The sequence below is a fragment of the Sabethes cyaneus genome, chromosome 1 (genome assembly GCF_943734655.1).
Source record: "Sabethes cyaneus chromosome 1, idSabCyanKW18_F2, whole genome shotgun sequence".
In the NCBI taxonomy this organism is placed as follows: Eukaryota; Metazoa; Arthropoda; class Insecta; order Diptera; family Culicidae; genus Sabethes; species Sabethes cyaneus.
Window position 1 is genome coordinate 42995595 of NC_071353.1, and position 23786 is coordinate 43019380.

Below are 23786 nucleotides of genomic sequence, written 5' to 3' on the forward strand. Positions count from 1 at the left end.
TTAATAATGGTTTGAGACCCCTCACCCCTGTGGTAGGGAGATAAGGACTATCATACAAATAAAACAGAAATTTTTGCGTAACTCAAAAACTAATCTAACTCGAGAAATTTTAGACTCTTTCAGAAAACATTAATCAATAACGAGACCACCAAAAACTATCAATAGTAACATTAGATAATTCAGCGCGAGACAGCCACAGACCGCGAGTGTTGCCGGCGACCTGCCGTCGGAAGCGCTGGTCACTGCGGGGGGCAGCCCCCGTAGAGATCACCTCTATCTAGGTTTATTTATTTTCCTAGATCTACTGACCTCTATTACTTTCCTTCAGTTGGATCACCCCTGTGAAATGGTACTTTCTACGAAAAGATTTTCCGTGAAGTGGTACATCCCGCGTAAGGTTTTTCGCGAAATGGTATTTTGCGAAATTCTATATTCCGCGTTATGGTCAACCGAGAATTGGTGTACCGCAAAATGGTATTCGGCGAAATGGTTTGTAATGATGGCGAATATTTAAATGCTATCCGCTTTATTTGATCAGGCTAAGCAATGGGGGGAGTTGTTTTCTACTTCACTGTGAGGAAAATTTGTATATTAAAACACCCATGAACTCCTCAGAAATTTGCAAAACTCAAGATTGTGACAAAGGTCATCCGAGACTCACGATTTATGTACAACACAGTTTAATTTGTGGCAATACGAAGTTTGTCGGGTGAGCTAGTACCTAAATATAAAGCACTATCACTTGGGTAAAAGCTATAGTGGCCCATCGTTTTGTGAGTATCGATGTAAGGACGATGTAATGGTCTATTTTGGAATTTGGAATCTGGTCTTCTTATCAGCAAAATTGGATGACGAACATTGTTGCTTGTTAAACAAATAACTCAGTAACAGAACGGTGAATTAAACAATAACCACTGATTTACTTCGTAACAGGAATCTGCTATGAACCAAGGAGATCACTGATGGTCAGCGTTTTCATTTCAATTTAATTAAATTGGCAAAATTTAGATGAAATTTAATAAGTTCTAACAATTCATCGAAAAATGTTAGTTCCCGCTTTTTAACTGCAAAAAAAAAACAGAAATAGAGACGGTTAAACCGTACTCTATTCTTTTTTTTGCGAGTTGATAGGCTGCAGCGTATTGCTAATTGGTTCTCGGCCCGACTCGCGAGTTAACCATGCAAAATAAGCCGGCCGAACTAACCTGAGTGGGTCATTTGAACGCCGTTCCTCGGACCAAGAGGACTTAAGTTGCCTGAATTAAGCTCGAGATTTATGTCGGTGAATTGTCATGTCATAGTCATCGTATTCAGTCGTCTCCTTTTTTATCCGTGTCTGACTTCTGTGCCTCGCTTTCTTGATTTTTACTATTACTATTTTAACCTTTCTACCGCGCATCATTTATTTCCTATGTCGTGATGATTCTATTCACTCTTGTTCATTTATAAGACTATTTTTAAAATTTTAATGCCAAATTATCCAAAAAGTTTGTTAATTTATATAAAAAAATACGCTCATGCAAGATTTAACGTGGCCTGAAAGCCTCGTGACAAACTTGAATTTATTGTACCTGAAAATAAATTTTTTGGAATAATGAAGCGAAAACAATGAATTTTTTTTGGGAATGGAGGGGAAAGAGTGGAAAGGAAGGGGGGGGGGGTAATAGGTAGCTACGCTTAACAAGTTGTCGTTGTGACTCCTACCTTTTGTCCAATGCTGGAAGGTGCATGGGTCGAACCAAGCTATAATCAGATATTATAACCGGATTTGAACCCACAACACCCGCCAGGGCGTGTGGCTCGCTGGTACCCGTGTACCTTTGAACCACAGAGGCGCTGGACAAAAGGCGACTTCGCAACCCCCCTTATTAATGTAGCGACGTATCTGGTTAGGGTTATTTTTAGACACAAATTGTGCCTCTTCCTCATTCTTCATTGGATAAATTGTGCCTTTTCCTCCTTCTACTGTAGAAACCACCGACCGAGAAGTTTTAATCTAAGTCTAATCTAAGTATTATTTATTATTTTTTTATAATCTAAGTATTGGAAAAAGCTCAATTTTTCGCGACAATAAATTTACTCAGCGCAGTAACATTACTCTTTCATGCATCACAGTTTCTTTTGTGTTTAGCGCTAATCGCAATATAACGCAATATAACTAATAATGTCGGTGTCGCTGTACAGAATTCTGGAAAATTATTTCCAGAATCGTGTGCTGTGGTACAACATGGAGGAGGGACAGAAGCGCATTCCAATCACTGCAGGAGTTTCATACCACCGCAAGGTTCGATACTGGGCCCGGTGTTGTGGAACGTCATGTATGACGAGGTGTTGAAGCTTAACTTCCCGGTAGGGGTTGTGATTGTCGGCTTTGCGCACGGCATCACCTTGGAAGTCTACGGTGAATCTATCAGAGATGTTGAGTTGACGGCTGCCCACTCTGTAAGCATTGTTAAAGATTGGATGCGCTCCAGGAAACTGGAGCTAGCGCATCATAAAACGGAGGTTATCGTGGTGAACAACCGCAAGTCGGTGCAGCAAGCAAATATTAGCCTCGGGGACTGCACTATTTCGTCAACGCGGTCCTTAAAACAACTGGGAGTCATGGCCGACGACAAGCTCAAGTTCGACTATGCCTGCAAGAAGGCTTCCACACCTATTTCGGCATTGTCTCGTATGATGTGTAATAGCACTGCGGTATATGGCAGCAAGCGCAGGCTATTAGCCAACGTGGGCCAGTCCATACTCAGGAATGGCGGGCCGGTGTGGTCATCGTTAGGTACCAAAAACTATTTAGTTAAGCTGGAAAGCACCTATCGTCTCATGTACTTGAGAGTGGACAGTGCGTATCGTACAGTTTCACATGACGCAATCTGCGTCTTAGCGGGTATGATGCGAGGACGTAGAGTGCTTCAACCAACGTAGAACTAGAAGCATACGGAGTACCACAAGATTGGCCTCGATGACCACAGAGCAGCGGGCATGGTCTGATTCCGCAAAAGATCGGTGGACGCATCGACTTATTTCGAAACTATCCGGGTGCGTCAACAGGCGCCAAGGCGAAGTCAACTTCCATCTGACACAAATTCTGTCAGGGCATAATTGTTTTAGACAGTAGCTGCACAATTTCGGGCAAGCGGAGCCACTCGCGTGTCCCGAATGCGTGGAAGTAGAGGAAACTGCAGAACATGCTTTCTTCATATACCCTCGTTTCGCGAGCGCGAGAAGCAACATGATGGCAATGAGCGGACAGGACACTACTCCGGATAACTCATTCCAAAGGAGGTGTTCCGCTGGAGAGCCGATCAACGGCGAATAAACAGCCTAACTACCATAGTCCAGTAGTTATCTAAGAGAGTGCGTTAAGCACAATAGCCCCTCCCTGAAGTAATACCGATAAGGTGGTGCCAGGAAGGATTGATGCTGGGGACTCGAGTAGGGTTGTAGTGGGTCTGGTTCCTCACGCCCCATTAGGGGGGTCGGAATACCTAACCCCACACCCTGAGTTATCTTCTCAGGTGTCTGATAGTACCGTATCTTCTCAGGTGCTTAGCAGATTCCCCTACTCGTAAAAAAATCCTGAACCAATAAATAGTTGTTTGTATTCATTGCGTTCATGTTGCGAAATTTAATTTTTTCGAATTGAAATGTCGCAAACATTCAGCTCCCGGCTCTCGCACGATATCAATTCACTTCTCCGGGCTCACGGACGAATGATAGTAAGGTGCTATGGAGAGGTATAGGAAAGGTTTGTTTTTTATCAAAATTAGGTAGAAGTCATGATAATTAAGTATAACAGAGTAACTGTACCACAAATAAAATGTGATTAGTGATTGTTTTTCAGGTAGGTAAAAATAGATAAGTGAAAAATTTTGATTTTCCTACCACTAGAAAAGCACCATCTCTTGAAAAGCAACGGTTCATGTGGTGTCCTATTACTTCTTCAAGTCTAGTCAAGAATAACCTACAATCATTTAAAGCGTTGTTAAATTCGACTTTGGCATTGACATTCATAAATTACCTAGTGTAGGAAAATATGTTCCAGTCCTGTGATATATTTTATTTGAAAAAATCAAATTTAATTTTATTTCATTATTGACTATTCCACTGAAAGTCAATAAGTACAATTGCTCTGCCGCATAACGTATTGAATTATGCTGCGGTGGTTTTGCTCAACATTCATCCAATAATTACTGCAAACTGAGCAAAGTAACCCCACACAAACACATAATCAAGCCCACAACCATCAGCAAAATGAAAGGTGCAATTGCTTCTGCAATTCCCCATCACACACGGAGCGCGAATCTCCGTCTGCCCTAGGACGCATCGAGGTTGTAATGGTCTACGGCAAAACAGACTCCATAAATGCAAATAAAATCGGATAGATGGCAAGCATAGTGAACCTCAAAGCAAACAAAAATTGACCCATTTTCTCTCCTCCAATCAGAAATAATTTTCTCAAGCAATATTATAATTACGATCGTGTGCTTCAACACTGCTGCGTTTCGAGCTTTGTATGCATTCATTTCAGCGAGACATAACAACGGCCAACATTGTGTTGAAAATTGCCCTCCTTATACATAAAGTAAATAGGAAGACGTGCTTGGCACTATTTGAGACGAAAAGATGTATTTTTTTCTAGATCAGCAAATTGATTTTAAAATCATTATAAAAGTTTACATATGATGTACTACCTATTTATGAAAATCTGATCCAAAAAATTCAATACCCAATTATCAAAAACAGAACTTTTTCAAAAACTATTTCAGTGCAATCTGTTTAAGTATTAAAACGAATTCTATGCAAGTGATCAGTTATTATTATTTATATAAATACACAATTTTACAAGTAAGAGCCATAAGTAGGTTTTTTGGTCTTGTCCGTGATTATCTGTCATATCTACAATAATAAACATTTTATTATCATAATGCAATCTAATTGTTACTGTTATAACTATTTCGTGGAAAGAAACATGCAAGTGTGATGATTCGTTTAACATTACGGGCGGGGTATTTTATATTACCGTTAAATCCACTGACAGATCCGTATTATCCAGCAATATCACACGACATGGAACTAGATTTTTGTTCGACGGTATCCGCTGTGATTTTATTTGACTGTTAGTCGTATCCGAACCAGGGGGGCTGCGGGTCTTACGACGGCTTAGAAACCTCAGCATCGTCCTAAGGCTAAGTGGCTATTTGTTTCAGCGAAAAAACTGCCTTCGTCCACTGAAAACTAACGTGATTCCCATTCAATGCAAAAACTTAGTATATTCGTGCTATCCGAATGTTGCTGATTAGGTTGAGGGCTGGTGGTAGCTTCCACGACGGTCGCCAACAAAACTCGAAAATGACACAACCACAGATACGCACTCACTCGCTTTCGTGCAACTTTTTGATTTCTACCTATGTGCACCTTCTTGCAAGAAGCAACTCTCCCTGTTATCGTATTTCAATACGTTTTGATTTTCCCTTCTTTAGCACACTTTAAGCAGACGAATGCCTGTTGGACCCCATTCCATTAAGAGCCACGACACGACGGAATCGACAGACCGGTGGCTAACACCACGGCCCACTACTCTTCTTCTGCACTGTTCGATTTGTACACCTTTTTTGCTTCTTTCTTTGAACTCACACCAGCAAAATTGTTGGCTGGTCTGCTTGCACACCACGACTTCTTATTAGTTGAATAAATACACCTTCTTTTTATTCATCGACCAGAAAGGCCAGCAGCGAAAGAAAAAACGGAGCAGTAGGCTCCAACGCGATTTTTTTCTTAGATTCTAGTTGGAGAAACAGTAAACCCTACAACTATAACCAGAACCATAGCACCAAGTTTCTTCTTTCACCATGAACGAACTTTTCTCATGTATCATTAAACACACTTCGGTATATGCAATCGGTATTAATTAAATTAAAATTTACCACACAACACAGTGAAAATCAAGCGAGAATAAACTATTCTAGGCAACTTTTATTTTGCAAATAAAACCAATAGACACAACTCAAAAAGGGAACTTAAAGCAGGACGACGAACTTCGCTACGCAAACGTCTTTCCAATAGCAAACGCGATACTCAACTAAACATCGAAATACTGCACTACAAAGGAAAAGCGTTATTTGCAGTGTTGTCAATAGTTTTTAATAGATATTAGAAAACGTAAAAAAATTGTCAAAAAAAATTGTGAAACTCCTGAATCGGGGAAATTCGTACAATTTTGCTATTATAAAAGAATTTCATGGCACTAACAAAAATTTGAAATAATAGACAAAGTTAACAGTCGTAAATAATCTAAACATTCGAATAATTATTACAAAATTTTCAACTGGAAGTTTGGCTTTGCTGCTGCGATGTTTTTGCTCTGCGTTGTAAACGCGGCAATTGGAAACCCCTTGGTTGTAATCCTTCCAAAAGGAGATCGGCAACCCTATTGTTTTCTACTGCAACTGTCAGTATTTCGCCTCATCTTCCTCCCAGGTCGCCTACCCATAAGCGTTAAGCGCGTTAAGCCCCAGACACAATGCATACGGATTTTACTACGTTGCGGTAATTTGACAGTTTTCCATGGATTTGCTGTCAAATTTCCGCAACGTAGTAAAATTCGTATGCATTGTGTCTGGACCTTTAGAGTAAGTAGAACAGTAGCCTCAGCCTCACAAAAAGACCAAAAAGGAGAAACGAAAAAAGTTATCGCCCCATAGATTACATGTTGCTGAAGTTTTTATGATTCTTTTAAACAAAGTTGAATTATGGCAGAGCTTACTCTTCCTGTAAATCCTTTTGCCGGTATGAGGATTGATGACACGGCGTTCCTAAAAGACGTCGAGGGTCGAAGCCCTTGCACTGTATGTGGTAAATCCCGCAAGTTTTTCTGCTACCATTGTTATGTTCCAGTGGAAAAACTCGAAGGAAGATTGCCATCAGTAAAGGTATTTGAATTAATTCGCTTTTTCATAGCCATTCAACAACGAAAATGTACATTTTAGTTGCCACTTGCCATCGACATTATAAAGCATAAGAACGAAATTGAAGGTAAAAGCACTGCAATTCACGCAGCTATTTTAGCTCCAGATGATGTACGAATCTACACATATCCAAACATTCCTGACTATCGGCAGGAAGAACAAGTTGTTCTTATTTTTCCCACAGCAGATGCAGTACCTGTATCCAGTCTGTTTACCGATAAGTCACTAAAGATCAAAGAGAATTACGGTCTGCCCAAAGGCCATCATATGGGTACTCTTTTGCGGTGTAGGTTTAATGATATTCTAGAATCATCGCCAGAGGCTGCTAGCAGCGGTCTAGCATACCGGTTCCCTGTACGAAAAGCAGTATTTATCGACAGTACCTGGAGTCAATGTTGTGGAATTTACAAAGATGAGCGGGTAGCTTGCTTGAGAACGGTTGTCATACAGAATCGTATATCACAATTCTGGCGACACCAAAAGAATAGTCCACGCTGGTTTTTAGCAACAGTAGAAGCGATTCATCAGTTTTTGATTGAGCTTCATATTACCGCCTACGGATTGCACATAGACTACAAGGGACTGACGCACTTAGGGTATTTGAATATTCCACGTGATAAAATAGTAAATTGCAAACAAGCAACCGATGATGAAATGGAGCCATATAATGGACAGTACGATAATATCCTGTTTTTCTTTCTGCATATGTATAATTTAATTCATGAATACTACGAACATCATACACTCAGAGCCTATCGGAGACCGCTGTTTCTTGAAGACAAATATCAGGAGCAACAGTCGAAACATAATGCTTAATCTTATGTTTATGGTAGTTTATTGTTTTCGATACATTAAATTTGAATGTTAAATTAAATTAATTAAACTATTTTTTCTTTTTCTTGCTTGTTTCATTATCACCACCTGTTGCGGTAGACTGTGATTCCGGGCGAGCCTTTTGCCAGTTAAGTGGCTTACGGCGATACATCGGCCACGGAGGAATAGTCAGCTAAAAATTAAAAATATTCTGAGCTTCTTCAACAAAAGTATCTAAATGTTTCTTACAATTGAAGCCAGCAGGACACCGGCAATCAAAATGTAGACTGTTTGAGAGAACTGCTGGATCACATATCCCCAGATAAGTCCGACTGCCCCAAACAAAGTGATGATTACCCGAGAAAGTCTTTCAGCGCGGCCTTGTCCTTCATAATCCTACAATTAACTTATTTTATATATATGCATTATCTTTTAAAGATATTTACCATATGAGTGGCTACGTTCAACATCTTAAGGCAATTTTCTGACTTTTTAATAAAATTTAAGCCAATTTCAATTGACCAAAATACACGTCACAACAAGGAGGAAAGAAAAAGCGAAGCTAAAAGCGGCCGCTGCAGCCACGAATTCAAGCTTTTGACAGTTTAGCGAGGCAAACACCCAAAACGTCATCAAATTTATAGTGATGCCAGAATTTTTCCATAGGTTTTTTTTTCTTCAAAATCGTCGAAATCCGCAAAACTGGCCCGAAACTCCAAGGGGTTTTTAAACGGCTGTATGATTACAATGCACCTTTGAAAAAGTTTGCTAAAATCTAGATTGAATTAACAAAAGGGCGAATGTTGCAAATGTAAACAAAACGGGTGAGTGTTACTTTTTGCTGGACTGTGGTATTTACATGGATATTTTTTAATGCGTTTGGCAAATTATTTCTGTATGGCGCGACCGACAGATTTTACACACAAAAAATCGATTACTTCCTTCCAGCCTGTTAATCTATTCTCTGTGTCTGATGGACGACTTCACTATGGAACTTATAAATACTGGAGAAGCGACACTTATACACAGAGAACAGATTACCAGCTAATTGACAAAAAGTGTGTAAAAGGTTTTTATGTAATCTACGAGTAATCCTTCAATAGAGCACCCCTCGAGCAGAGAGCAGTTTTTGCAGTGACATATGACAGTGACAGTGACATATATATACAGTCAGTCCACAATCATGTGTCACACACAATTCTGGGCCATTTTAGTTTTATTTGCCGATTAATGCGTGAATGTTTTACTAATGAATTGCTAATATTGTTACTCATATGTACCACTAATAAATTGAATAGTCATTAGGTGATTTTGAAACGGAAATTAGCAGCTACAGCTAAATTGACCCACAATTGTGTGTGACCCATAATTGTAGACTGACTGTACATTAAATTGTCTACTAGCGCCAGAAGCAAGTAGTTATCACTCAAAAACAACCTATCTTCAATAATTTACACGGGAAACTGTCAACCGACTCCCACTTTCTCTCTATGCCGGTTACATGCTACCGGCGACTGTCTAACGCACAGTACACATTACAGACAAATCCTCTAATATGCTGCCACAACCCTCTCCCCCACCCCGCATTTTTTGATGTCAGGACCGACCGGTCCGTTTTTGTAATTTTCAGACTTGGCAACCTAAGTAAGCCTACCTAAGCCCTAAAAGCTAAAGGGTCGAGAAAATCTTACATCTTATCTTATGAAACATTCGGCATGGACAAAGGCGACGAAATAAGGACATGGAATGGAAATTTGGTACCTGGAACTAACAGATCGCTAAATTTCGTTGGTGGCGACAGGTCGATCAGTTAGAACCCCGAAAGTTTGGCATCGTGGCACTGCAGATTCGTCGCTAAGGCGAGAAGGTGTGGAGGATCCGTGGCGGCAAAGCCCAATTTTTGCAGAGCGGTGGAGCGACCAACGAGCTAGGAACGGGATTCGCAGGGCCAAATTCAGGATCGCGAAATAGAAAGCGATCAATGAAAGGATGTGCATGTTGAGGATAAGAGGCCGTTTCTGCAACTACTCCATCATAAACGTGCATTGTCCACAAGAAGGTAGACCCGATGTCGAGAACGAAACGTTTTCTGCGCAGCTGGAGGCAACGTACGACAGCTGCTCACGACGGGACATCAAGATCGTCATCGGGGATATGGACGCTCAGGTCGGCAGGGAAGATAGACCGGTGATCGGGACTAATAGCTTGCACACCGACACGAACGATAACGGACAGTGAAGCATCAACTTTGCAGCTTCCCGAGGCTTGGTGGTCAGAAGCACTTTCTTTCCCCACAAGATATCCACAAAGCCACCTGGAGATCACCTGACCAACGAACTTCGGATCAATTCGACCACATTCCTATCGAGGGCCGGTTTTTCTCCAACATCACCAACCCTACGGTACAGCCAAACAGACATAACACTCGTTTTCATTTTTCGTACCAATGAAACCATCATTTCAAATTTGGGCTTAGTTGGGAATGTCTCCGTTTTGGTCAAATTGGCGCTTTTTAACAAAAGAAGGGGAATTTTTTTTTTTCCTTGTTGGGGACCTTGGACCACTGCGACCAGTTCTTTGATCTATTGTGGTGTGTCCTCTTTTGCTGCATGTCTTTACTTATGAACAGCTACTATGTTGTTTAGTAATTGTTATTTTAATTGAAGGCATCATCCCAACACGGTAATATGTTGAGAATAAATTGTATTACTTTCTGAGGAGAACTAGCCCATATTTCCGAAGGCTCCAACAGTCCTTTATCAAGAAATTTGCGCCTTTTATTGAATAATGCCGTGCATTCGCACAGTATATGATGAGCACTTTCACACTCTAGATTGCAGAAACGACATCTATCATCATTAAGCTTTCCTATTACCTTCAGATGATATTTGCTTGGACAATGACCAGTAACCACTCCGTTAAAAGTACTCAAATCTTTTTTTGAAAGATTCAATAGCTTTTGCGTGATTGAGGCATTTGGCTTAATAAACCGTTTTGCATGACGAGCTGATAGAGTATTATTCCAGTTCAATTTGACCTGATTCTCTTCCCATTTTTTCAGTTCCATCTTGCACGTACTATTGGATACTCCACAGAAAGGTTCGGGACCTATAAATTCCATTGCAGATCCAGTTCTGGCTAACTCGTCTGCTCTTTCATTACCTTCTATACCACAGTGCCCGGGAACCCAAAAGAGGTTTACCCTGTTGTGTGTAGATAGCTGTTGAAGCAGTTTTACACAGTCCCAGACTAATTTGGAAGTGCAAGCAACAGATTTTAGAGCTCTCAGAGCTGCTTGACTGTCTGAGAAAATACAAATATTTGCATACCTATATTTTCTCTTCAAGCAGATCGAAGTACATTCTAGAATAGCATATATTTCGGCTTGAAAGACCGTTGGCCATTTGCCCATTGCCACTGACCTATTCAGTCCAGGACCAGTAATGCCAGCCCCCACTCGGTCTGCCAATTTCGAACCATCAGTGTAAAAAGTTATTGAACCATCTCTGACATAGGGGCCCCCTCGTTCCCATTCACTACGATCTGGTTCATGGATGCTAAATAAATGGTCAAAATCGAATTTTTTTTCCATTAGATCTTCAGCTTGAAAAATAAGAGGATTAATTTCAAATTCCTTTAGGATACTTAGGTGGCCTTTTAGATCACCACTGAAAAGATTTTTGGTTCGTCTGAGTCTTATCGCGTTTTTAACGGCATCTAGTTGAATGACCTGAGATAATGGCAGCAGATTTAATAGAGCATCTAGGGCTTTAGACGGAGTAGTACCCATTGCTCCTATAGCAATTATAGCGATAGTAGCGAGCCTTTGCAGCTTTTCAAGTTTAATTTGAATCGTTTTTTGTTTCGTTTTCGGCCACCAAACTAATGATGCGTATGTGATTCTAGGTTTCACTATAGCCGAGTAAATCCAATGTATCATTTTTGGCCTTAGACCCCATTTTTTACCGAACATTCTTTTACATGCCCAAAAAGCACTAGTAGCTTTGTTGATCACTTGTTCGATATGTGTATTCCAGTTAAGTTTTTTATCTAGAGTAATTCCAAGACACTTAGTTTCTGTAGAAAACGGTAGAGGAGTTTGGTCTAAGTGCAAAGTTATGAAATTAGTTTTATTTCTTTTTGTAAATGGTACAATTGTGGTCTTACTAGGATTTATATTCAGTCCTTCTTTTTTGCACCATGAAAGGGTGAAACTTAATGCTGTTTGCATTCGTTCTGAGATTGTTGTATCAAATTTGCCACGGACTATAATGACGACGTCGTCCGCAAAACCAATCACTTCGAAGCCTAGCAATTCCAGGTTTTTCAAAAGGTCATCTACCACCAACGACCAAAGCAGTGGAGATAGAACTCCCCCTTGTGGACAACCTTTAACAGCTATAACTTTTAATGAAGATTCTCCAAGATTGGAAAGTATCTCTCGATTTGACAGCATTTCAACAATCCACTCAACCAAGCAGTTTGCAAAACCATGTCTTTTCATTGCATTTTCCATTGAGATATAGTTAGCATTATCAAATGCTCCTTCTATATCCAGAAATGCTGCTAGTGAGACTTCTTTGGCTTCAAAAGTTTTTTCTATTTTATTTACGATAGAATGGAGAGCAGTAACTGTTGACATGCCACTTCGATACGCGAATTGATTTTTACTTAGAGGGTTTTTGCAGAGTATCACACCTTTAACATATTCATCAATTAGTTTTTCCATTACTTTCAGGAATATGGATGACAAGCTAATTGGTCTAAATGATTTTGGTGAAGATTTGTCTTTTTTGTTTGCTTTTGGTATAAACAGTACTTTGGCCTGTCGCCATACTGTAGGAATATATTTCAGCAAAAGACTTGCTTTATATAGCTTAGTTAAAGCAGGAACTAATACAGTCTTGCTTTTTTGAAGAAATATTGGCAAAATTTCATCAACTCCTGGAGATTTGAGTGGGGCAAATGAATCAATTGCCCATTCTACTCTTGGGTGTGTGAAAATTTTATTGGCCAGACTTTCATTCTCCCTATTAGATCTTTCTGATCTATCCGGCGAGTCGTTTGGTCTAGTCTCAGCACACTTGTCCATTATTTCAGAGTTTGAGTCTAAAATGTCTAAGATTTGATTGGGAACTGCTAGAGAATCTGGAAAATGAGTTTTCATCAGTACATCTAGCGTTTCCTTTGTATCTGAAGTGAAAGAGCCATCACTATTTTTGAGAAATCCTAAGCCATTAGAATGAGATTTTGAGAGAACCTTCTGAAGCCTACTAACAACCGGGACACTTTCAATGTTTTCACAATTGAACCTCCAATCCCTACGTTTAGATCTTCTGATCTCTTTATTGTATTCAGTCAGGGCCTTTTTATATTTGGACCAGTTTGATGTGGTTTTGGCATGATTAAATAATTTCCTGGCCCTTTTCCTTAATTTCTCTAGCCTATCGTTCCACCACGACCGGGGAATACCCCATAAAAATATTTGCTAATTCAAGGGATACTCCTGTTGCTATTTGATAGTTCAAGCAACATATGAGGTACGATAATTTTTGTTGATTTTTCTTCCAAGAATTATGTCTGTTTGTCTGTACCTACGGGGTGCGGATATCGACTCGGACCATTACCTAGCAGCAGTACACGTGCGCTCAAAACTATCGACGGTTTATACCTCGCGACCTCCTCGGTTAACCATTCGGCAGCTAAACAATCCGCCATTGCCGAAAACTACCCAGGTAACCAATAAGCATTAGTATAAGCAGTAAATCAATCGTTTATTAGCATCCCTGGCGTTTTATACAGCAGGTTGCTGTTTATCAGCCTTTTAACTGCATAACTGTTGTAAATTGGCATCCACAATTCTATTTAAATTCTTCTTGTCGGTAACTAGCTGCAAATAAGCATTGCCAGCACTATATGAGGGCTAGCAGTAAAGTAGCCGCATATTTTGCCAAAATAGCATTTAAGTAGCATTTAAGGCAAATTAAATGCTTATTGGCTTGCATTTAAATTGCATTAGAAATGCTTATTGGTTACCTGGGTACGCGCGCGTACTGGATAAAACTCTGCCTTCCTCTGTGAGGCTCGATCCTTCGACCCTCGAAAACGGATGGAGTATGATACGCTCGGCCACCAACGAGGCCGCAACCGCGGTACTAGGAGTGGAAACCTCGAGTGCACGAATTGTTTGGTTTGACGAGGAATGCCAACAAGCGATAGAGAGGAAAAACTATCTAAGCGTATCCACGAGCGCGGAATGAGTTGACCACGAACCTGAGGAGGAAAAAGCCCCAGAAGGAGGACAGAGATCGTGGAAAGCTGGACCAACTATCAAGAACCGCTAGCAATGGCACTCCATTGGATAATTTCTAGAATTTGGGAGAAGGAGAAACTACCAGAGGAGTGAATGGAAGGTGTACCCAACAAACATTTTTGTTTAAGAGCAGCTTATTCAACTATTGTATAACTAAAACCAATGGAACAAGCACTTGATAAGCTGCCATACAACAAAAATGTTACTTGGGTAGTCTGTCCCATATACAAAAAGGGCGACCGGCTAGATTGCTGTAATTTTCCTTGTTACATTTGTGTTTGAATTATGTCGTTGTTTGTTGTATCGTCTATATTTTTCATGGAGACCACTTAGAATCCAATGATTTCTTTTTGTAAAATAATTAAAATAAAACTTACCTTGTTGAGAAAAAAGAAATCAAACTTTTGTATTATAGTTTATAATGATTGTACAAATTGTCAATCTCTTTTTATTCAATTATTATGCCTATTATGATTTTAATTAAATGGCTATTGAGAACAACATGCAGTGACCGCAGTCGGCGGTAAAATGAAGAACAACACTCTGCAACTAACGATTATTAACGTTCTAATCTATTTATTTATTTATTTATTTCGTCAACCAATGTAGACTAGTATAATATATACAATTTTCTCATATAAAAGTCTTATAATTAAATAAAGATTAAAAAGTGTACGTGCTACGCGTTACGATTACGTGTTGACTGAAAGTGATGTTTAAGTCTATGCCGAGACATTGTAAAGTCAATGGTTTCGCAGTATTGATTATACGAGGCCATCATACGATTTAATGGACCGAATTTTGTATAATTTGTGCGATAATGGCTTATGGAAAATAAATTTCGATTACGAAGTTGCCGAGTAGGTGTATAAAAATTCAGTTTTGATGAAAGTGTTGCTGAGTCAATATGCTGCGAAACGATATCGTTTACAAATAAGACCTTTGCATATTTACGACGCTCTTTTAATGATTGTATATTTATAAGCATGCAGCGTGCTTCGTATGATGAAAGAGAAAACCTAACCTAATTTACGAAGGGCATATAAGAAAAATTGTTTTTGTACTGATTCTATTCTCTCTTCGTGCGTGATGGAAAACGGTGACCATACAATGCTGCAGTATTCCAGTATTGACCTCACATAGGCAATGTATAATGTTTTGATTACCACGGCATAAGGTTAGTCAACGCCGCCTACAAGGTGCTCTCCCAGATTTTGTTGTGTCGTCCCCGATAGCAAGACAAATCATAGGGCAGTATCAGGCGAGCTTTATGGGGGGCCGTGCTACTACGGATCAAATTTTTAGTCTCTGACAAATCCTCCAGAAATGTCGAGAGTACAACGTACCGGCGCATCATATTTTCGTGGATTTCAGGGCAGCATACGATACAGTTGTACGAGAACAGCTATGGCAGATAATTCACGAGTACGGTTTTCCGGACAAACTGACGCGGCTGATCAAAGCCACTCTGGATCGAGTAATGTGCTACGTGCGCGTTCCGGGGACACTCTCGAGGCCTTTCAAATCATGCAGATGGTTGCGGCAAGGGAATGGAGGCCTATGTTATTGAATATCGCTATTGAAAGTATGATCCGGCGAGCGGGCATCGAAACGAGAGAAACGATCTTCAATAAGAGTAGCCAACTCCTAGCCTTCGCAGACAACCTTTACATCATTACTAGAAACCTTGGGGCGGAGGCAATCTACGCCAAATTAAAAATGGAGGCTAGGAGAGTTGGGTTATAAATCAATGCGCTAAAAACCAAATATATTAAGAAAAATATTGGAGTTTAACACCGAAAATATTTTTTATGCGAAGCCATATTCTAGTATTTTTTTTGCAAGCAAACAAAAATTCTTCAAACCAAAATATGAATTCCAGAAATTTAATTTATTACTTTTATTTTCATCTGATCTGTAGCCATATTTACCATTGATTAAATTCACGGGTGGGTACCGTTAGTACTTGAATTAAGGAATGGCAGATGATCACTAGACTACAACTGGGATCATTGATTACCTTCCACTTGCAATTTAGCGCTAATGATGTCGAGCAGACAGATCCAATGCGCTTGCACAGGCGTGCGTGTTGTCTCGACACTATAAGATGGCAGCCCCATCACGAGACTCAGTAGTCTAAGCCCTAATACGACTACCTATCTAAAGTCATTAAACTAAAACTAGAGTCAAGAAAATTCTACTCGGAACATTCGGCATGGACAAAGGCGACAAAATAAGGACATGGAATGGAAACTTGGTACCTGGAACTTCTTCTTCTTCTCCAGCAGCATAGAGCCGGGGTGGCTCGTGCTGTTTCAAGCACTCGTCTCCATTCAACTCGGTCTTGGGCCACTCGCCGCCAATTTCCTAGTCGTCTCAGAAGTCACAAATCGCTTTCGACCTGGTCGAGCCATCGTGCACGTTGGGCCCCCCTGTTCCTGGTGCCGGTGGGGTTGTTGAAGAGGACTGTTTTCGGCGCACTGTCGTCCGGCATCCTTACGACGTGTCCGGCCCACCGTAGCCTGCTTCCTTTCGCTAGATGCACGATGGGAGTCTCCCCAAGCAGTGCCTGTAGCTCGTGATTCATACGCCTTCGCCACTCTCCGCTTTTAGTTTGTACTCCGCCAAATATCGTCCGCAGCACTTTCCGCTCAAACACGGCAAGGGCGCGTATGTCCTCCGTGAGCATCGTCACGGCTTCAAGTCCATAAAGAACTACCAGTTTAATAAGGGGTTTGTACATTGTTATCTTCGTGCGGCGTCGTATGCTTCCTGATCGTATCGTTTTACAAAAGGCAAAGTAGGCCCGATTTCCCGCTTGGATGCCCCGCTGGATCTCCTTACTAGTGTTGTTGTCCGCGGTTACCAGCGATTCCAAATACACGAACTCCTCTACCACTTCTAGTTCGTCGCTGTCAATGGTTACCGTCCGTGGGAGGGGCGCGTTTGTTTGCTTTGAGCCTCTTCCTTTCACGTATTTGGTCTTCGACGCATTTATTTTTAGCCCAATTCTCGTAGACTCCGCTTTCCGTCTGGCGTAGATTTCCTCCACCGTCGCAAAGTTTCTGGCTATGATAGTCATCTGCAAAGCCTAGAAGTTGGCTACCCTTGGTAAAAATCGTGCCTCTCGTTTCGATGCCCGCTCGTCGGATCACCCCCTCAAGAGCGATGTTGAACAGCATGCAGGATAAACCGTCACCTTGTCTCAACCCTCGCCGCGTCTCGAAGTGACTCGAGAGTGTCCCAGAGATGCGTACGAAACACATCACTCGAGTGTAGCTCTGATCAGTTTGTTCGGAAAACCGTGTTCGTGCATTATCTGTCATAGCCTGTCTCGATTGACTGTATCGTATGCTGCTTTGAAATCAATAAAGATGTGATGCGTGGGCAGGTTGTACTCTCGTCATTTCTGCAAGATCTGTCGGATAGTAAAAATTTGGTCCGTAGTTGCGCGAGCCCCCATGAAACCCGCCTTATAATTCCCTACGAAAGCTTGTGCTATCGGTGACAACCGGCGTAACAGGACCTGGGAGAGTACCTTGTAGGCGGCGTTTACCAGCGTAATACAACGTTAGTTGCAGCGGTCTAGCCGATCACCCTTTTTGTAGATGGGACAAGCCACTCCTTCCATCCATTTCTCCGGTAGCTTTTCCTCCTCCCAAATCCTCGAAATAACCCAGTGTAGAGCCTTTGCTAGCATTTCTCCGCCATGTTTATAAAGCTCTGCAGGTAGGCGGTCCTTCCCAGCGGCTTTATTGTGGTATTTGGAACTGCAAATACGAAAATTTCGTTGGTTGCGACAGGGTGCTGCTCAATCATCGTGGCACTGCAGAAGATCTGTCGCAAGGGCGATTAGTGGATTGACATGTCTACTCGCGAACCTCAACATATACGCTCAAAGGCGTGTTCTACGTAACGGTCCATTTCTGCGTGAACCGCATCGGCGAACCAACTACAGCACCTTTAGCACAATCACCGATTTGCAACGCCTTTTCAATCGCTTTATACATAGCTTCGACTTAAACGTCAGCCGCGAGGTACTAAAAACTCGTTTCCTGGCACTAGCATGTAGATTCTAGTAGGGACAAAAGGCCTGTTGATATTTTTATACAAATAAACAAAAAAAAACAAAGCCTAGGAGTTGGCTACGTTCACAGCTTCAACAGCAATATTAAACATATAGGACAGGCACGTTGCATATCACTCGCTCTAGGGATTTTGATTCATTCAACAGTACCGTCTTAGTCAAGCAAAATTTGGAACAGTTATATATATGATATTTATAGAACTAGTTATCCTCAATAATACTGAATAATTGGGGATAGCCGACGCAACAGAATCTGGGAGAGCATCTTAAGGCAGCGTTGACCATCGTAATGCCGTGGTAATTACTACAATCGAGCCGACTGTACTCGTTGTAAATGGGACAAGCCACACCTTCCATCCATTTTTCCGTTAGTATTTCCTCCTCGCAAATGCCGTTTCTAATGGCTCCTTACTATTTTTTGTAAAGCTCTGCCGGGAGTCGGTCCTTACAGCCCTTGAAATTAGCCATAATCCAATGGAGTTTAAGTAACTGATTATCACTGAAAGGTACCTGTGAATATCACTAACGACAATGAACTCTGAAACGCATTTTTTTTTGCTTTTTATCGGCATATTTTTTCTTTTCATTATTTATATTTCCTTTCACTTTATATGGTTATTTTCCAAATATAATATATAATTTATAGAATAATAATAATAATATATAATAATTATTAATTAGTTAATCAATAATTCATCAATAATCATTAATCAGTAAATGTTGTTTTCCGTTTTTGCATCATTTTTAATGTTTTTTTTTGCAATTACCGTCATCATGTTCTTGTATTTTCTTCATATATATATTTTATAATCATACGCTGCTAATGCAATTGTTATCATACTTCCATTACTTGTTTTTATTGTATCTATAAAGGTTTTACTTTCTCATTTCCTTAATCATCATCAGTGTTGCAGTGTGAATTGTGTAGAGCATATATGTCGTATTTACTTTGCCTACCATTTTCCATTAACATAAACATCGATAACGGTCATCGAATCAAAATTCATGTTTATTCGTAGTACTATAATCGTTTGAGTTGCTCTGCATTCTTTCTGAAAAGGCGAAAGCGTATATATATCTGCATCCTAACTCAACAATTTTACTGCGTGATAGGGATCCGTAGGTCGCAAGCCACATGTACTTTAGAAACAGCAGAACAATTCAGGCCCAATTGAATTATCTACTAGTCTTCCTTCGAGAACCGCTAACTATGGACTCTTGAGAATCCTGACCACGCGCATCAACCCAAAGCAATCAAGAGTAATATGCGATAACTCTAGTTCGTCAGCATCCTTATGCTTAGGATATTAATCAAACAACTACATACAAACATAGGAAAAGCAATAAATTCTCGTCGTTGAAACCCCCGCCACTACTTTTATCGATATTGGTTTAAAGAGAGTAAATACGTTTACCTAAGCAAGGAAAGAAGCAAAACAAAAATAATGACGGTAAAATGTTCGGTCGCCGGTTTCTTCCCAATGTTAAACGATTAATTAACACGTTCCTCAGCTTCTCGTTATGTCCTCGAGGCGCAGTGTGACAATCATTACGTGCAATGTCGGTTGTACCTCCTTCTGTACGCGTTTCCCCTAAGCCATTTAAAAAGCCATCGAACATGCTTGCGTTTTATTTTTACTTGCTGCTTTTATTTGCGCTACATTAAAATCATCTGCGGCCCCACAATTTAGTTTGGTTTTCAGAGTAGTATATAAGTAATAATCGATCATTTTGTTTTCACTTCAATATTATTCGTTTATCTGTTTTTTTATTGCTAACCTAGCGGAAGCTAGCATTCATAAACGGGAGCCAACGTTTCCGGTAATCACCAAAATGTGTCTTGTGTGGTTATTGAGTAGCAAAAGTTCTGAACGAAAAATACACGCATGAACACCAAATGTAGATGATTTATTGTGTTAGTTAGTTAGTTAGTTATTTTGTTGGTATTCTTCTCTTTGTTTTGCGATCTAATATTGTGGTAGCTTATTTATTAGTTAGTTAGGTATGCAATCAGCTAATGCTTCAATTTCTTGTTCAATTTTCAATTTGCCCAAGTTGTGAGCGCATCATAAATGAAAGAAATATTGACCAAATTGAATGAAAAACAAACAAAACAAAATTTAACGTAAGTGTTATATCAATGTCCATTGGTTTTCGGTCGTCAATGAGGATTAATGTTCATGCAAGGTAGATTTTTCCGTATATCATATAGTAATAGTTTTTGCAGCATTTTATTTTTCATTATTATTGGTAATGAGTTTAACGTGCTATATCAGACTACTATTTCTGTCTTAGTAGTTCATAGATTTGGTGAAGAGTTTCGCAATTTTTGTTTTAATCAAAAAAGAAGTTTTTAATGGAGCACAGACGTTTACAGATTTTTTAAGTAAGCAAATATCGAACGTTTAAGTAGTTTAAAAAACTAGAAATAACAAAGTAGCCAAGACAGCCTTGCTTCACTTTTTATTGCTTCTAATTTCCATACATAAGGAAATATAGTAAATGAAAACAGGTTTTATCCCGCAGAAAATAAACATTTGAATATGACGAACAAATAAAATAATTCATATTTAAAACAATAGTTAGGAAGTTCACATTCACTCATTATGTTTTCGATTGTTCTAGTCCATAAGGAAACTCTTTCGTAGGAGGCAATCGAGAACACCTTATGAATCAAAACAGATAATAATCGAAAATCAAACTAAATGTTTGTATATCTTTCCTTCGTATTATTCCTCACACAACATTCTATTCTCTACATAAAGCGTGTGTATAAAGCAACGTACTCTACTACTCTTTCTATTTTTCGGAAAAAAAACTAGCCTTCTGAAAAAAAAACTGTTGGTGATGCAAGAGTTCTCCCTCTTGCTCTATCTCTTTCAGAGCCACTAGAAATGGTTGGACCGTTTGTCGTTTTATCTCATCTTGAGTTAGTTCAGATGTAAATTCAGCAAAGAAACAAAAAAATAGAAATTCACAGTATGTTGTTGTGTGCTGCAAAATTTTACTCTTTCATAACTTCCGCTCCAACAGAATTGCGTTATACTGCAGTCTTCTTTTGGCTGCTATTTTAAATGTACGCACCTCTAGTGGCCGCTCCATTTAGCCGGCCATACCTATAAATAAAAACCAAAACGATCTCGTTAATTGTAACTAATCAATACTGCATATACTTTAGACGCTGCACATCACATTTTTATTTAAAACAAACGATAAATGAGTTAGTCAAAAACCGCGCCAGCAACATACCCAAAAAAAAAAAAAAATTTTTTTTAATATTTGTGAATTTCAAAATCAGTTTTTTGGTTTGAATTAAAAATTCGGTTCATGAAAATATATTTACTGTGTTCAGATTGGCAAGAAGAATGCAGTGAACACATTTCAAAAAGCAGAGCTTTCGTTTTGGGCCTAAAAACTGCTTCCGAAATTCGAAAAGTTAATGACTGCTCCTTTCATATAAAATTCTCATTTAATATAAAATCATCAGATGGGTTTTTAAACTAATATTCACTTACATGTTTGTCATGATCCCAAGGTTGCTGCAATGATCCATCGTTAGCGCCCATGTCATTTGGTCCGCCAGGCATAAATTGATACTGCAACGTTTGCATGAAATTTATACCAGGCTGCTGGTTAGGGCCAACCGCACCCCCGCTACCGCCTAGCGTATTGTGGTATTCCATTTGCAGCTGCTGCTGTAATATGAAAATTGAAATGAGCTACCCAGTAACGCGTTAGTAGCAGAAGGCAATTTACCTGGAATTGTTCTGACAGATGCAGGTCCTCTAGAAATTGTTGTCTCGGTGGATGACCCATCCATTGTTGCGGACCACCGCCATTGCCACCGACGGTTAGCAGCTTATCTACCATCCAGTGAGGATTTCCGGCAGCGGCAATGGTTAGGGCAGTAGAATCGTTATCCATCCCACCAATTCCTCCATTGGATCCATAATTATATTTCCAGCTAGCTCGCTCGGAACCGATGGCTCGAGCCATCTTACGGCCGTCATCTTGCTGTGGTGGAAGCACTCCTCCTGGGGGTCCACCGACAAGACCACCGTTAGCAGTGGGTCCGTTGTTATTATTTGGTGAAATAGTTGGAGATCCTCCCAAGGCCATTCCGATGCCATTTTCAAAATTGATAAGGTTATCTCTTGATTGTAAATGTGCGAGGTCAGAGAACCAGTTCGCTCCGCTTGCTCCTCCGGCATTACGATTACTGCCGGGAGGACCCGGTGGTCCAGGTGCCGGTCCATGTTGAGAATTACCTCTGGGACCATATGGCGTGCCGCCATTCGGTGGAAGATTTTGATACTTACCGATTGGACCAGGTGGGTGGAACATGTTGCTGTACTGGTTTGATGGAAGCTTGCTTCCTGGTGCCGACGGCTGGTGATTTTGTGATTGTGGAATAGCCGAAAAAGCGGAAGCCTTTGGATTTAGGCGGGAGATAGGTGGTAGTCCAGCACCTCCTCCACTGGCTCCTAGACCCATGTGACTCTGGTATGATGACTGTAAGGTATCCGGACCGAAATTCAACATATGTTGACTTTGTGTATGAAGGGCATCGAACATAGAAGGTGGTGGTCGAGAGTTTCCCACAATCGGAGGTGGGTGGTCTCTAGAATTCACCAATCCACTGTAATCCGAGGCAACCTGTCCTGTAATAGGACGAATTTGAGAGGATGGGTTCATTAACGGGCGCTGGACTGCCAGGCCGCTGGGAGGAGGCTGTGGTTGTTGTGGTGGTTTGATGACATTGTGTTCATTGGACGACGAAAAAGGTGCCACTTGAGATGACTGGTGCTGATGCTGTCCCCCTAATCCTTGCGATGGCTGAGACAAAGATCCAACTGGTGTGCCACTGGCGTTGGTACTAGTTGGTGGACCAGCGGATAGCAAATGCGATTGTTGTTGCTGGGAGAGGGTTGTACCAGATGATCCGGATGGAGGTGTGCCGGAGTTGCTAGATGTTTTGGAGCTAACTGGAGAGGACACGTTGGTTCCACGGTATCCTGGAGCTTTAGATGCGTCGACCTTATTGAGAAAAAGACAAATCCAGTTTTTATAATGCAATATGATATCTAGTTGAAACTGAACTAATTAACGTATCAACGTATTCAATAACGAATGAGCAATTTTGTACCTAATGCAAATTCTATCTATAAAAGATCAATTTTAAATTTTTCATTACGTAAGCAATGTGCTATTTCTCAATCGAGTACAAGTCAAGAAGGTCTCAAGCCATGCTTTCTGTACGGCATTGAAATTTCCTCACTGCAGACAGCAAACAACCGGCTTGTATTACTTAAATTCCCCTATTATCTTTTTGGTACTCTTGCATAGGCATTAAACTGAGTCTTATGGTTATCGATATTTTGGTTGAAAAATGATTTTTCAAAAATTGACACTTTCTGAATTTTTCTCCAAAAACACGTTTTGGCAAAATAGCAAATTCCGTACAACAGTATATCTATTGCTAATTAAATTTCCACTATCCAGTGAGATGTTATACAATAATTCTTTAAAGGTTCATATAAAGAAACCTTAGCAAATAAAGGATTTCGTTCGTACAATTAAGCCATTCATGCGTGACTATATGCGT

General features: G+C 40.3%; 4 protein-coding genes across 12 annotated transcripts in view; 1 reads left to right on the forward strand and 3 right to left on the reverse strand.

Moving 5' to 3' along the window:
- LOC128746166 (band 4.1-like protein 5) overlaps positions 1-6057 on the reverse strand; it is a 42621-nt gene extending 36564 nt beyond the window's left edge. For all 3 annotated transcript variants that reach the window (XM_053843376.1, XM_053843312.1, XM_053843242.1), the window contains exon 1: positions 5024-6057. In XM_053843376.1, the coding sequence (XP_053699351.1) occupies positions 5024-5179 (156 nt within the window). In that variant the 5' untranslated portion in view covers positions 5180-6057. The remainder of the gene's footprint in view (positions 1-5023) is intronic.
- A 614-nt stretch (positions 6058-6671) lies between these two features.
- Positions 6672-7849, forward strand: LOC128741589 (tRNA-uridine aminocarboxypropyltransferase 1). The gene is made up of 2 exons (XM_053837526.1): positions 6672-6932; positions 6990-7849. The coding sequence occupies exons 1-2, from the start codon at positions 6753-6755 to the stop codon at positions 7782-7784; spliced, it is 975 nt and encodes a 324-aa protein (XP_053693501.1). The 5' UTR covers positions 6672-6752; the 3' UTR covers positions 7785-7849.
- LOC128741601 (signal peptidase complex subunit 1) lies at positions 7776-8361 on the reverse strand. The gene is made up of 3 exons (XM_053837539.1): positions 8228-8361; positions 8031-8177; positions 7776-7974 (listed from the first exon to the last, which is right to left on the reverse strand). The coding sequence occupies exons 1-3, from the start codon at positions 8249-8251 to the stop codon at positions 7852-7854; spliced, it is 294 nt and encodes a 97-aa protein (XP_053693514.1). The 5' UTR covers positions 8252-8361; the 3' UTR covers positions 7776-7851.
- Positions 8362-18881: 10520 nt separating this feature from the next.
- Positions 18882-23786, reverse strand: part of LOC128732492 (ankyrin repeat and KH domain-containing protein mask) — a 49583-nt gene continuing 44678 nt past the window's right edge. For 5 of the 7 annotated variants that reach the window (XM_053825754.1, XM_053825750.1, XM_053825752.1 and 2 more), the window contains 3 exons: positions 21938-23218; positions 21697-21876; positions 18882-21297 (listed from right to left, as the gene is read on the reverse strand). In XM_053825754.1, coding sequence (XP_053681729.1) covers positions 21268-21297; positions 21697-21876; positions 21938-23218 — 1491 coding nt within the window. In that variant the 3' untranslated portion in view covers positions 18882-21267. The remainder of the gene's footprint in view (positions 21298-21696; positions 21877-21937; positions 23219-23786) is intronic. The other 2 variants (XM_053825755.1, XM_053825749.1) reach the window with 1 other exon arrangement.